The sequence below is a fragment of the Molossus molossus genome, unplaced genomic scaffold (assembly GCF_014108415.1).
Source record: "Molossus molossus isolate mMolMol1 unplaced genomic scaffold, mMolMol1.p scaffold_m16_p_26, whole genome shotgun sequence".
NCBI classification, from domain to species: domain Eukaryota; kingdom Metazoa; phylum Chordata; class Mammalia; order Chiroptera; family Molossidae; genus Molossus; species Molossus molossus.
Window position 1 is genome coordinate 480,308 of NW_023425362.1, and position 11,636 is coordinate 491,943.

Consider the following 11,636-nt stretch of genomic DNA (forward strand, 5'->3'; position numbering starts at 1 on the left):
TCGGCGCCTCTCCGCTGCACTGCGCTCCTCCAGCCGCCAGGGGCGGGCGAGACCACAGAAGGGCCTCTCTGGTCCGCGACGGGCGCTCGACTGCTCCGCAGAGCGGTCCGGACGTGCCCCGAGGCCACCGCCTCCCGGCCGTTCCCCCGGCAACGCCTCCCGGCCGTTTCCCGGGCAACGCGCTGCTAGCTGCCGCGGTCTCGGCTATGGACGCGGGGTCGGGCGCCGGCCCCCGCCCGGGTCGCGACCGCCTCGATGTGCCGTCCTCCGGTGCGCGGGCTCCGGTGACGCCCTGGGCGCGCTTCTCGGCCTGGCTGGAGTGCGTGTGCGTGGTCACCTTCGACCTGGAGCTGGGCCAGGCGCTGGAGGTGAGTGGGGGGCGGGGAGGGTGGTCGTCGCGCTGCCGCGATCCCTCTGCGCGTGGGGTGCAGTCCGGCGGACACGCAGGTGGCCTGTCCCTCCTCCGAAACTCTGTGCCTGTCACCTCCTGAACAGGGCGCCCTCCAGCAAAGGAACGAAAGGCCGATTTCCCACTGGATGGGGGGGTCAGGGGGGCTGGGGGCCCTGCACTTAGGATAACCAAAGCCATACCGTTGACTTTTCATCAAGAAAAATGGCTCGTTTCCCCCGTCTCCACACTAGCTACGGCACCTTGTCCCCTCCTTGCTCAGCCAGAATCCCAGGGGTCACCCTGGACTCCTCCCATCCCCCCACTGCATATCCCAAGGCTGACAGTTTCCCCCGCCGCAAGGAACTCAGGTCCTGGCCTCCGCTGCTCGAACCCCCTCCTTGGAGTCTGTTCTGCTTAAATCCGTCGGCACCTCTTCGTTCACTTGGAATCAGATCCAGACCCCTCGGGTCCCATTCCAGCCATACTGGCCATCTTCCTCTTCACCGGCCTGGGACCTGGGGTGGGGGGTGAGGGATGTTTTGAGTGGCGCCTTGCTGAACTCTGCAAGGCCATGGGAAGCCCAAGTCTTTGAAGACAGGAAAGGCTAACTCTTAGATCCTGGCACGGTGCCCAGCTCTGTGGAGACCCCATCCACCACACCCATACCCCCCAAGGCGTGCATTATTGTGACAGCCTTACTGACAAAGGAGTCTGAGCATAGAGAGGTGAGGCGATTTGCCCAACGTCACAGGGTCCACATTCTTACTGTTGTCCAAATTGTTCCCCATAAAATCACAAGAGAAGCCCTGGCCAGGTAGCTCAGTTGGTTAGAGTGTCATCGGGATACACCAAGGTTGCAGGTTTGATCTCGGGTCAGGGCACATACCCAGGTTGCAGGTTCAATCGTGCAGGAGGCAACCAATTAATGTTCCACTCTCGCATCAATGTTCTCTCTCTCCCTTTTCTTTCCTCTCTCTAAAATCAATAAAAGTATGTCCTCAGGTAAGGATTGAAATACTACTACTAATACTAATGAAATCATAAGAGAAGGTTCTGGCCAGGTAGCTCAGTTGGTTAGAGTGTCATCCGGATACCCCATGGTTACGGGTCCAATCTCCTCCGCTCAGGGCACATATAAGAATCAACCAATGAATGCATACATAAGTGGAAAAACAATCGATGTTTATTTTTTTCTCTCATCTTTTCTTTCTAAAATCAAGAAAAATTTTTTAATTACAAGAAAAGTTAAGAGGTTCTTTTGTTTCCTTAAGGTATTATCATGTACAATTTTCTAGAATTGAACCATTTGGAAAGTAAATTCTGAGCAAGTAGTCTTAACAGCTCTGCATGTGTGGGCTTCTGAGCCATTGATGAGGCTGCACAGCTCAGGAAGGGGGTGTTGGGAACCCAGAGCCCCTCAGAATCATCAAGTCTGTTCAGAGACCCAGCTGGGGACCCGTCGGGCAGTGTGGCCGCACAGCTCTCATCAGGTTTGCCTCTTGCCTTTCCTCCTCCCCTGGAAATGGTGCAGAAGACCAGGGGTCATTTCAACTGAACACACGCAAGCTTTCAGGGACCACTGTGCTCACTTGTTCACAGCTCTGCATGACCGAGCACCACAAGGGCCGTGGCACTATGCTTGGAGCTGGGACACGGACAGAAGACCCAGGGGTTGCCTTCTAGAAGCTCCTTGAACAGAAGCAGTTCCAAGGAAGGAATGAGGTGTGGCCAGATCTTAGAGGATGGGAAAGAGGCAGCTGAACCAGGGAGAGGGGCCTGTTTCAGGTAAACCCTCTCCACAAAAAGTGAGCAAAAGCAAAGGCAAGGAGCTTTCATTCATCTACTCCATAAATCAAGTGTTCAGCATTTGCCACCAGCCAGGCCCCGTGGCACCGGTGCTGGACTTGGGGACACAGAGTAAACGAGAAGATGAGGCCCTGCTCTCCAGGAATTCATGTTCTGTGCCTGAGACACGGAGAGTGAGTGGTTCAGCCCCACCACCACCACCACTACCATTGCAGTGATGTGTGGTGTGGGACCCCCCTACAGATGTGTGATTAAGCTTGTGGCCAGACCCGCTTTGAAAAGGACCTGGCTCCACAGTCTTTGCTTTTGGAAACTCACCTCTCAGGATCTCAGCTCACCTGGGAAGCCTGTGGAGTGAACTGCATCAAGAGGACCCAAAAAGCCCTTCTGCACTGTGGTACCTACACCCTCCCAGGCCATAGCTCCATCACTGAGCCATCTCTGGACGCTTTACAGTCTTGTATAATGATTGAGGACCCCAAAGAGCTCTGTGCATGGGTCATATCTCTCCATGTTGACTATACTAAAAATTAAAACAAAAAAATGTTAAATAGTTATTAATCCATTGTCAGAAACAACTACTCTATGTATTAATATAAATATTAACATTTTCATGAAAATGACCATGTTTTCCAAAATAAAATTTGGTAAGAAGAGAGGCATCATTCAACACTCTTATAAACCTTTTTAACATCTGGCCAAATAGAAATTAGCTGGATCCTTTTTTTTTTGGCACGTGCCCCTAGCGGCCAAGAAACCCGGGACTCTCTGGTCCGCAGGCCAGTGCTCCAACCGCTGAGCCAAACCGGCCAGCGCTCTGCTGGATTCTTACATCAGCTTCTGCAGTCAGCGTCCCACAACTGTCTGTGCCTTCCTCAGGGACGGCTGGGTTACAAGAGCAGCGCCCCATGCAGGCCGGCTCAGGAGGAGGAGACCGGCCCTCCTGGGGCTTGGCGGGATGTCTTCCCGCTGCACAGCTCCTCGCTCTCGCCTGTCCCCGAGAGTCCACTGCATTCTACCCTCCCTGAGGCAGGTCCAGCCTGGATGGCCTTACTGCCAGCCTCAGCTCCCAGGATAGGGTGCTCCAGCTCCTGAACGTGGTCCCCCATCGCCGTTCTCATGGGGTCCCATGGAACCTGCAGGCCGAGGTGGCCTGCAAGACTCCCAGCTCTGTCAGACCAGATTCGGACTGCTGGCCTCAGCACAGAGGGTCCATCATGGCTCCGCTGACTGCCAGGCCCTGGCCTCTCCTAGGCCCTGCTGGACACAGACACGAGGGCGTATCCTTGACCCCTCCCTCTCATGGAGCCATCCCGAGGTGCCTGCCTCTGGGATCCTCAGCTCCCCTTCTTGGCCCTTCTGTCCTGATGCCCCCTTAGCTGACATCTGGAGGTTTCCACAGCACACGCCTGTTCTGTCACACCTCACAGATATGCTGTCTCCCTGTACACGTGCATATTTGGGGATGTCTGCTCCGTGCCAGGGGCCGGGGGGCAGGAGTACCTGGGGTGCAGTGCCTGTCCTCAGGCAGGAGCAGGAGACACAACAGCAAGCCTGGAGCAAACTCAGATAAGAGGCTGCATCACTCCCACAGCATGTTCCAGGGGCAGCTCCAAGCCCCATCGGGGGCTGGGGCACACCCCAGAAGAAGCGGGGTTCCAGCCGAAACCTGACTCTCTGCACAGATGTGGGCAGTTGCAGTGAGGAGAGCATACGTGGGTGCAGGCCCTCAGCTCCTGGCCTACAGAGGCTCCCGGCGTGGCCCTTCCTGGCAGAGATGTCCAGTGCACTGAGCACAGGCCACCACAGCACTGATGGAGCCAGGGGCCACCCGGGGACCTGGCGGGCGTGGAGCTCTGGGGCTCCCTGCCTCTTTGGTGCCCTACAAGGAAATCCATTTTGGCCCGTGCCTTGTGCACGGAGCTCGGGCCCGAGGTCCAGCTGCAGCCTGCTGCCTCCCCCAGAGTGCAGCCTGTCTCTGTTCTGTCACGCTGGTCACTTAGCGTCTGGGCTCTCACTGACCGTCCAGTCCCAAGGGGTGTATGACTTGTCTCGCTGGTCACACTCACTGAACACTTGGGAGCCCAGGGCATGTTCCTGGAGCTCACACTCTGGGTGAGGCACAGGCCAGAAGCTCCCGGACCCTGGCTGGTGGGGGCTGGGGTGAAGACGCTCAGGTGCTGTGGAGAGGCAGCGATGCCACTGTGTCAGGTGACGTCCGTGTAAAGACAAGATGAGGGGCTGGCGGGCCCAATCTGAATGAGCATTCTGGGGGAGGGCATAGCCTAAGACCATCCGGCTGGGAGGGATGGGGCTCAGGAGGTGGAGAGGGCGGGGAGAGCAGGGCCAGCAGGCAGGGCCTGTAACCGCTCCAGGTGAGAGGAGGCCACAGGTGGGCTCTGAAACACCTCCCGAAGCTGTGGGACAGAGGGCCAGGATGGTGGAGTCAGGGAGACACGACTGCAGTCTAGGCAAGTGCCTTGAGGGCAAGGGCTGCAGAAAGGGAGCCGGGAGCTGGCCTCGCTGTGTGCTGGCCCCGGCAAGAGGAGTCTGGAGTGGCCTCGCTGGGAGCACCTGGGGAGTGCGGGAGCCTCAGGGAGCCAGGGGCAGAGGGCAGGAGGGTCAGCGAGTGAGGATGTGCTCTGGGCGGGCACAGAGGACCACACCCACAGCCCAGCACCACCCTGCCCAGCCATCACTGAGCACTCTGTGTCCCCACAGCTGGTGTACCCCAGCGACTTCCGGCTCACAGACAAGGAGGTGGGTCCCGGCCCTCTGGGGAGCAGACACCGCCCAGGAGCGAGCCAGCCCTCACTGGTTTCATGTGTTTCAGAAAAACAGCATCTGCTACCTGTCCTTTCCTGACTCCCACTCAGGTAGGTGACTCCAACAACCCCACCCCACCCTGGCTCAGGGACGGGGGGGGGGGGGGTGAGAGGCAGAAGGTGGGGAGGGGAGGCTGTCCAGGAGCCCCCCTGGCCCAGGCCAGGCGCATCACTGCCTGTAAGCGCCAGCCACTCCTCGCTCTGGGGGGCCAGAGTCCCACTGTGCGGCAGAGGCAGTCAGGTTCCCCTTATTTGTATGGGAAGAGGAACCAGCGGGGTCTGGTCTCCTTCACCCCACCACTGTGACCACCAGGTGCTGGGCAGGCTGGCCCACCACACTGCGGTCTCCCAGCTGCCCCTGTGCTTGGACAGTGCCTGCTGCCCATGCTTCTGTGTTCAGATCTTACTCTGAAACTCTTGGGTGCAGGAGTTAGGACACGGGGGCTTCTGTCGGGAGACCCAGACCAGCAAGCGGGGCTTTCTCTCTCGGGCCTCCGCAGCCGTCAGAAGTCAGATTCACAGGGCCCTCGCTGGTCCCTGCTGTCTCCACCCACACTTGGAGGCGGGAGGGGCTCCAGCCCTTATGTGGAGTGGCAGGGCTGCCTCCCTTCCCAGGCTGCCTTGGAGACACCCAGTTCAGCTTCCGAATTCGCCAGTGTGGAGGGCAGAGGAGCCCCCGGACCACCGACGACAGGCTCTACAACAGCGAGGCTCCCCTGTCCCTGCAGGTGAGTGGGCTGCCTCTCCAGCCGCTCTGCCACCTCTGCCCACGGCAGGGTCAGGCTGGTATGGCAGTCCCTTCAAGGTGCCTGGGGCCTGTGCAGCAGGAGAGGCACTGACCAGCCCCAGCCTCAGTGGGGTGGGCCAGCTCTTTTGGGGGGACTCCCCAGGGTCCCTGGAGCTCTGCCTGTGCACTACGCATGCAGCAGGTGTGGCTTAGTGTGCAAAGGCCTGCATGTGTGCTCAGGGGCTCCGGGCCCTGGGCTGCTCCTCCCTGTCTGTGGAGATGCTCCCTCTAGAGGTGTTGCCCACCTTCTGAATGGAGGATGCCCAGGCCTGACCCCCGAACTGGGGAGAGCATGGAGCAGCCTCTGCAGGGCGTTCTGGGTGGGCAGGAGGAGCATGGTGAGTGGGCACAGCCTGGCTGACCACTCCTTCCAGAAGGAGTCAGCACACTACTTTGGCTACGTGTACTTCAGGCAGGTGAAGGACAGCTCTGTGAAGAGGGGCTACTTCCAGAAGGTGAGCCGCGTGGCCTCTCGGAGGTGGGACCACCAAGAGGCAAGGCCCTTCGGCTGTGGGAGGGGCTAAGGGGCCAGGGGTCCTGAGCCTCCTGGTGTGCCCACCCACAGCCACTTGGCACCAGGTGCATCGCACCGCCTTGGGCTATGCCAGCCATCCACCTGGGCAGCAGGCAGGAGCTGCCCCAGCGCCCATCTCTTGCCGTGTCCCCGCCAGGGGCGGCTCCACAGCCCCTTCCTCGCCCAGCACAGCCCCCTGGGCCCCAGACATCCCTGCTTCTCACTGCTGGCTGGAGAGGGGACTGGTCACACTTTCAGGATTAGTACTTTGTCCTTGAACTCAGACACCTAAAGGAATCTTGGCCCCATGCATTTCCTTCTGGAGGCCCGGGGTGCAGCCCCTCCCTGAGGTCACTGGGTCTCCCCTCCCCACCCCTGCCCTCTGGGGAAGGCTTTGGTCTTCTCATCTAACTGTCCTGAGGTCTGAGTGGGGCCTTCCTGGGGACAGTTGTCACGGGGCTGGTGGGACGCATGGCCCTGGGTGGACTCTGGGTGAGCCAGGCCTCAAGGGTCCCTGCAGACTCCTGAGTGGCTGGGTGGCCTCTCACCGGCCCTGTGGGCCCTGCAGTCTCTGGTGCTGGTGTCCCGCCTGCCCTTCGTCCGGCTGTTCCAGGTGCTGCTGAGCCTGATCGCCCCCGAGTACTTTGACAAGCTAGCGCCCTGCCTAGAAGCAGGTGAGTGACCATTAGGCCAGCCAGGGAGGTCTCATTGTCCAGCTGTAGAACCCAGTGGCTTTGGCAGGCAGCTCCCACATGGGGCAGACTCCTGACACTGACCCCGTATGTCCGCAGTGTGCAATGAGATTGACCAGTGGCCGGCCCCAGTACCTGGGCAGACCCTGAACCTGCCTGTCGTGGGAGTCATCCTCCAGGTGAGGGCTGGCCGGCTGGGGCGGGAAGGCTCCAAGTGCATGGAGGTACCCACTCCTGGCCGGCAGCTGCTCCTTCCATCCCCCAGGTGCACGTCCCATCCAGGGTGGACAAGCCTGAATCCAGTCCTCTGAAGCAGTGTGGCCAAGAGGTGGGGTCCCCTCCTGGGCTAGTGGCAGGGTACCTGCATCGACCCTCCCACCTGCCTGGGCCTCCCCACCCTACCTGTTGGGAGCTCTGTGGGGGGCCAGACACCAGGTGCAGTCAGGGGCTTGTGTCTGAGTGCAGGGCTGGGTACGCCCCGTCCTGTGCTGTGGTGGGTGGGGATGGAGAGGTGTGCGGGCAGGGGCTGCAGTCCCCAAGGCTCTCCTTGTGAGAGGTGCTGCTTGGGGCTTATTGAGTAGCAGCCTTGCCCACAGACTGATGCCACCCACTCCTCCTTTCAGAACCTGCTGCCCACCCCGCTGGTCCTCACCAGTGTCCATGAGCTGGACCTGTTCAGGTGAGCCCTGTAGGCCACTGCTCGATGCCTGGGCAAGGCAGGGGCCGCTGGGGACGCTGCCCACCAGGAATTAACCCTTGGCCAGTTCTGTGAGGGAGAATTGTACTGAAGAGGAACCCAGTGCCCGGTGTCTGCACCCAAGAGGAAATGGGCACAGTGGGCAGGAAGGTTCCAGAAGACAGGTGCAGGGAGGGGAGGGCTATGTTGGGAGGCAGCCACTGCTTGCGGCTGCCCCCTCAGTGTGGGCCTCTGAGGGAGCCAGGCTTTGGTGATGATCCTGCCCTGGCTGGGCTCCACAGGCCCAGGGCTGCCGGCTCAGGCATGGGGGTGCAGGGCCAGGCCAATGTGGGTGGACTGGCAGAGCGAGGGGAGGCCCTGCGTACCCTGGGCATTTCCAGACATTCTTCCCCCTGGGGCGGTGCATCCACCTGAGGGAGCCAGCCTGTGCTCTGGGGAGGAGCCTGCCTCTGTCCAGACATTCTTCCCCCTGGGGTGGTGCATTCACCTGAGAGGGAGCCAGCCTGTGCTCTGGGGAGGAGCCTGCCTCTGTCCAGCCTCCCCAGCCTCCCCCCCCACACCAGGAGCTTGCAGCCTGTGCTGACCCACGTTCAGACACTGTGGGAGCTCATGCTCCTCGGGGAGCCCCTGGTGGTGTTGGCGCCCTCGCCCACGGTGTCCTCAGAGATGGTGCTGGCCCTGACCAGGTAGGCCAGGCTGCGGCGGGAGGGAGGTGGGGGCACCAGGCCTGCCCAGCTGTGCTCAGAGGCCTGCTGGGCCTGCCTCCAGCTGCCTGCAGCCCCTCCAGTTCTGCTGCGACTATCGCCCCTACTTCACCATCCATGACAGCGAGTTCAAGGAGTTCACGACGCGCACTCAGGCCCCGTAAGTACAAGTGCGGCGCCCTCTCTGCCCATCCCATCCCCCACCTCCGCACCCCACAAACCTCGCCCCCTCCCACCCCCACCCAGGGCTGCCTCCTGCGCCTGCGCTGCTTCTTCTCTCCCTGTCTCTCCTCTCTAGACCAAACGTGGTCCTGGGGGTCACAAACCCTTTCTTTATCAAAACACTCCAGCACTGGCCCCACATCCTCCGTGTGGGGGAGCCCAAGATGTCAGGTGAAGCTGGCCTGGCCTCTGCCCCGGTCCTGGGGGGCGGGGGCTCAGAGGCTCACCCAGTGAGGGTCGCGGGCCTGAGCCTGTGGGCACCGAGGCCAACCAGCAGTGTTTCCTGTTTCCTAGGGGGCCTGCCTAAACAGGTCAAGCTGAAAAAACCCTCCAGGCTGAAGACCCTGGACACCAAACCAGGTGTGTGCCCCTGGGGCGGAGCCGGTCCTCTCCTGGGACCCAGGCCTGGGCTCTGCGTGGGGGGAGGGGGGAGGGCAAGACCCAGGTGGGTTGGGCTGTGGAAGTGTAGGAGGGTGACCCTTCGGGACAGGACCACAGCCCGCCCGCCCTCCCTCCAGGCCTCTACACCGCATACGCTGCGCACCTCCGCCGCGACAAGGCCCTGCTCAAGCGGCTGCTCAGGGGCCTGCAGAAGAAGCGGCCGGCAGGGCTGCTGACCGCGCTGCTGCGGCGGCACCTCCTGGAGCTCACGCAGAGCTTCTTCATCCCCCTGGTGAGGCCGCGGGCAGGGCTGACACCCCGAGATCCCGGACCCCAGGCGGAGGCCCCAGGCTCACGCCCCTCCCCCCACAGGAGCACTACATGGCCAGCCTCATGCCCCTGCAGAAGAGCCTCTCGCCCTGGAAGGTAGGGCTCAGGTCCAGGTGGCAGTCCAGGGAGGGACTGGCAGGCGGCTCCTTCCTGATTCTAGAGGAAGAGGTGGGGAGGAGGTTGTGGGTGTGCGGGAGTACCCAGGGCTCCAGGCCATCCCTGCGCCTACCAAATGTCCCTTACAGGACAGAGAAATGGGGCCACACTGAGGGGCTCGAGTCCCTCCTCTCTGGGATCTGCCCCAGTCAGGATGGGGGCCTGGGACGCGTCCTGGAGGAGGGTCTTGGCCAGCCCAGGTGTAGGCCTGTGAGGCTGTTCCTGCCTAGGCAGCAGGGCTCACCTGGTCCTGTCTCAGACCCCTCCCCAGATCCGCCCCTTCCGCCAAGATGACTTCCTGTGCAGCCTGGAGCAGGCTGGGCCCCAGCTCACCTGCACCCTCAAGGGCGACTGGCTGGGCCTCTATAGGTGGGTAGACGCCAGTGGGGGCTGAGGCTCCTGCTGCTGGTGGGTATCGGGTGCCGTGTCCAACCCGTGATGGGGTCAGCTACACAGCCGCTGCCTCTCGTCACCCATAGGCGGTTTTTCAAGTCCCCCCACTTTGATGGCTGGTATCGGCAGCGGCGCAAAGAGATGGCCCATAAACTGGAGGCCCTGCACCTGGAGGCCATCTGTGAAGCGGTAAGAGGGGGCTGGGCTGGGGGTGCCGGGGGAGGGCCTCGGTGATGGGTAGCTCCATCTTTTCATGGCAGAACATCGAGACCTGGATGGAGGGCAAATCCGAGGTGGAGGTCGTGGACCTGGTCCAGAAACTTCGGGAGAAGCTGGTGAGGTGTCTCCTGCCCTGCCCTGCCCAGCCTGGGCCAGCTGGACATGGGGGCTGCTCGGCCTGACCAGCACTGCCCCTGCAGGTGCGGGCACAGGGCCACCAACTCCCTGTGAAGGAGGAGACGCTGCAGCAGGCCCAGCTGTATATCGAGACAGTCATCGGCTCCCTGCCCAAGGACCTGCAGGCCGTCCTGTGCCCTCCCTAGGACAGGGCTGAAGGGCGTGGTCCAAGGGCCTTCATGCCACTGGGAACCTTGGTCTGGCCAAGCTCCCTTCTCTCCAGTGAGGGGCAGCCCCAGTCAAGCATGAGCTCTCTGACCCAGGCTCCCTGCTGTTCCCTGTCTTGGCCCCCTGCCCAGCACCTCTATTGTCCCAGCAGTAAAGGTGGCATTTGGAACCTCAGCCTAGCCCTGACTGTTGATTAATCACGTATTGGCCAGGGCCTCACCTCCCCCTGGGCCCCACCTGCACGCTGCAGGGCTGCAAGCTGGGGGCAGGATGGGGCTGGCTGTGAGCCCTTGCTGCTCTGAGCCTGGGGTTCCTGCCCTCTCCAGGACCCATCTGCTCAGCCCTGTGGGACCCCAGGCATTACATTTGATGTGTATTTAGCCGCACCAGGCTGCCCAGCCCAGGACAGAAAAAAGGCAGCTGACAAGCAGACCCCTCTCCTCACACAGCCCACCCACCGTCTTCCTGGGGCTGGGGGTACCTCAAAGACAGTCATGGCCTTGGGAGGGGTGAGGAACTTGGCCAAGTGATTCCTGGTTCCTTGGGAGGCCACTAGGGGAGCAGTATTGGGCCCAGCCATTGGCCCCCACCTCTGGGGCATTGTCCCAGGTCCCATCCCTGGAGCACCCCACCTGGCACCATCTCTGTTCTTTCTGCCCCACAGCTACTCCGTTGATGGGCACTTGAGTTACCCCATGCCTATCCACTGCCACATGCAGCCTGAGTGGCTTTGGACTCAGCCAGACCTGCCCCGAAGCCAGAGCCCTCCACAGCCACAGCAGCCACCGGGCACCAAGCTCTCAGAGGTGGCACACCCCCAGCCAGGTCCAGTGCTGTCTGCATGCTGTCACAACTCAGCACAGGGTGGCCAGTGTCAGCCCGCAGAAGGGTGGGTGTGAGGCAGGGGCCTAGCGCTGTGGGCCTGCGGGGGTCTCCCAGCCTCCTGCCCTCAACCCCTCACCGGAAGGGCGAGGCCAGGCCTGCAGTGGGGTTTGACCACCTCCTTGAGCCAGTCTTGGCAAGGTGAGCAGGTGCAGGCTGGGCAGGGTCCCTGTCCCTCCTGAAGCCCCTACTCAGTGCGTGCCCCTGGATGGGGCATTCACTGATGCCTCCGCTGTCGTGCTGGACGGGAACTGTGCTGGTCTCAGAGCACCTGGCGTCAACTTGTCTGGCC

At 61.6% G+C, this 11,636-nt stretch overlaps 1 protein-coding gene across 2 annotated transcripts; it reads left to right on the forward strand.

Moving 5' to 3' along the window:
- Positions 1-206: 206 nt before the first annotated feature.
- On the forward strand, positions 207-10,683 carry DENND6B (DENN domain containing 6B). Of its 2 annotated transcripts, XM_036278278.1 has the most exons (19): positions 207-368; positions 4,919-4,957; positions 5,031-5,073; positions 5,638-5,750; positions 6,184-6,264; positions 6,892-6,997; positions 7,115-7,194; positions 7,281-7,343; positions 7,639-7,694; positions 8,276-8,398; positions 8,481-8,576; positions 8,715-8,809; positions 8,933-8,998; positions 9,157-9,311; positions 9,392-9,445; positions 9,765-9,874; positions 9,985-10,087; positions 10,159-10,233; positions 10,318-10,683. In XM_036278278.1, the coding sequence occupies exons 1-19, from the start codon at positions 207-209 to the stop codon at positions 10,438-10,440; spliced, it is 1,743 nt and encodes a 580-aa protein (XP_036134171.1). In that variant the 3' UTR covers positions 10,441-10,683. The 2 variants fall into 2 exon arrangements, with proteins under 2 accessions (XP_036134171.1, XP_036134170.1); XM_036278277.1 differs by lacking the exons at positions 207-368; positions 4,919-4,957; positions 5,031-5,073; positions 5,638-5,750 and having other exon boundaries at positions 6,077-6,264; positions 10,140-10,233.
- The last annotated feature ends 953 nt before the right edge of the window (positions 10,684-11,636 follow it).

What these genes read in the sequence shown, in the direction of transcription:
- DENND6B (XM_036278278.1), top strand. Translation starts at nt 207, where the DNA reads ATGGACGCGGGGTCGGGCGCCGGCCCCCGCCCGGGTCGCGACCGCCTC. An exon ending in GGGGGAGCCCAAGATGTCAG is followed by an intron (nt 8,810 to 8,932) that starts GTGAAGCTGGCC and finishes CCTGTTTCCTAG; the next exon opens with GGGGCCTGCCTAAACAGGTC. An exon ending in AGAAACTTCGGGAGAAGCTG is followed by an intron (nt 10,234 to 10,317) that starts GTGAGGTGTCTC and finishes CTGCCCCTGCAG; the next exon opens with GTGCGGGCACAGGGCCACCA.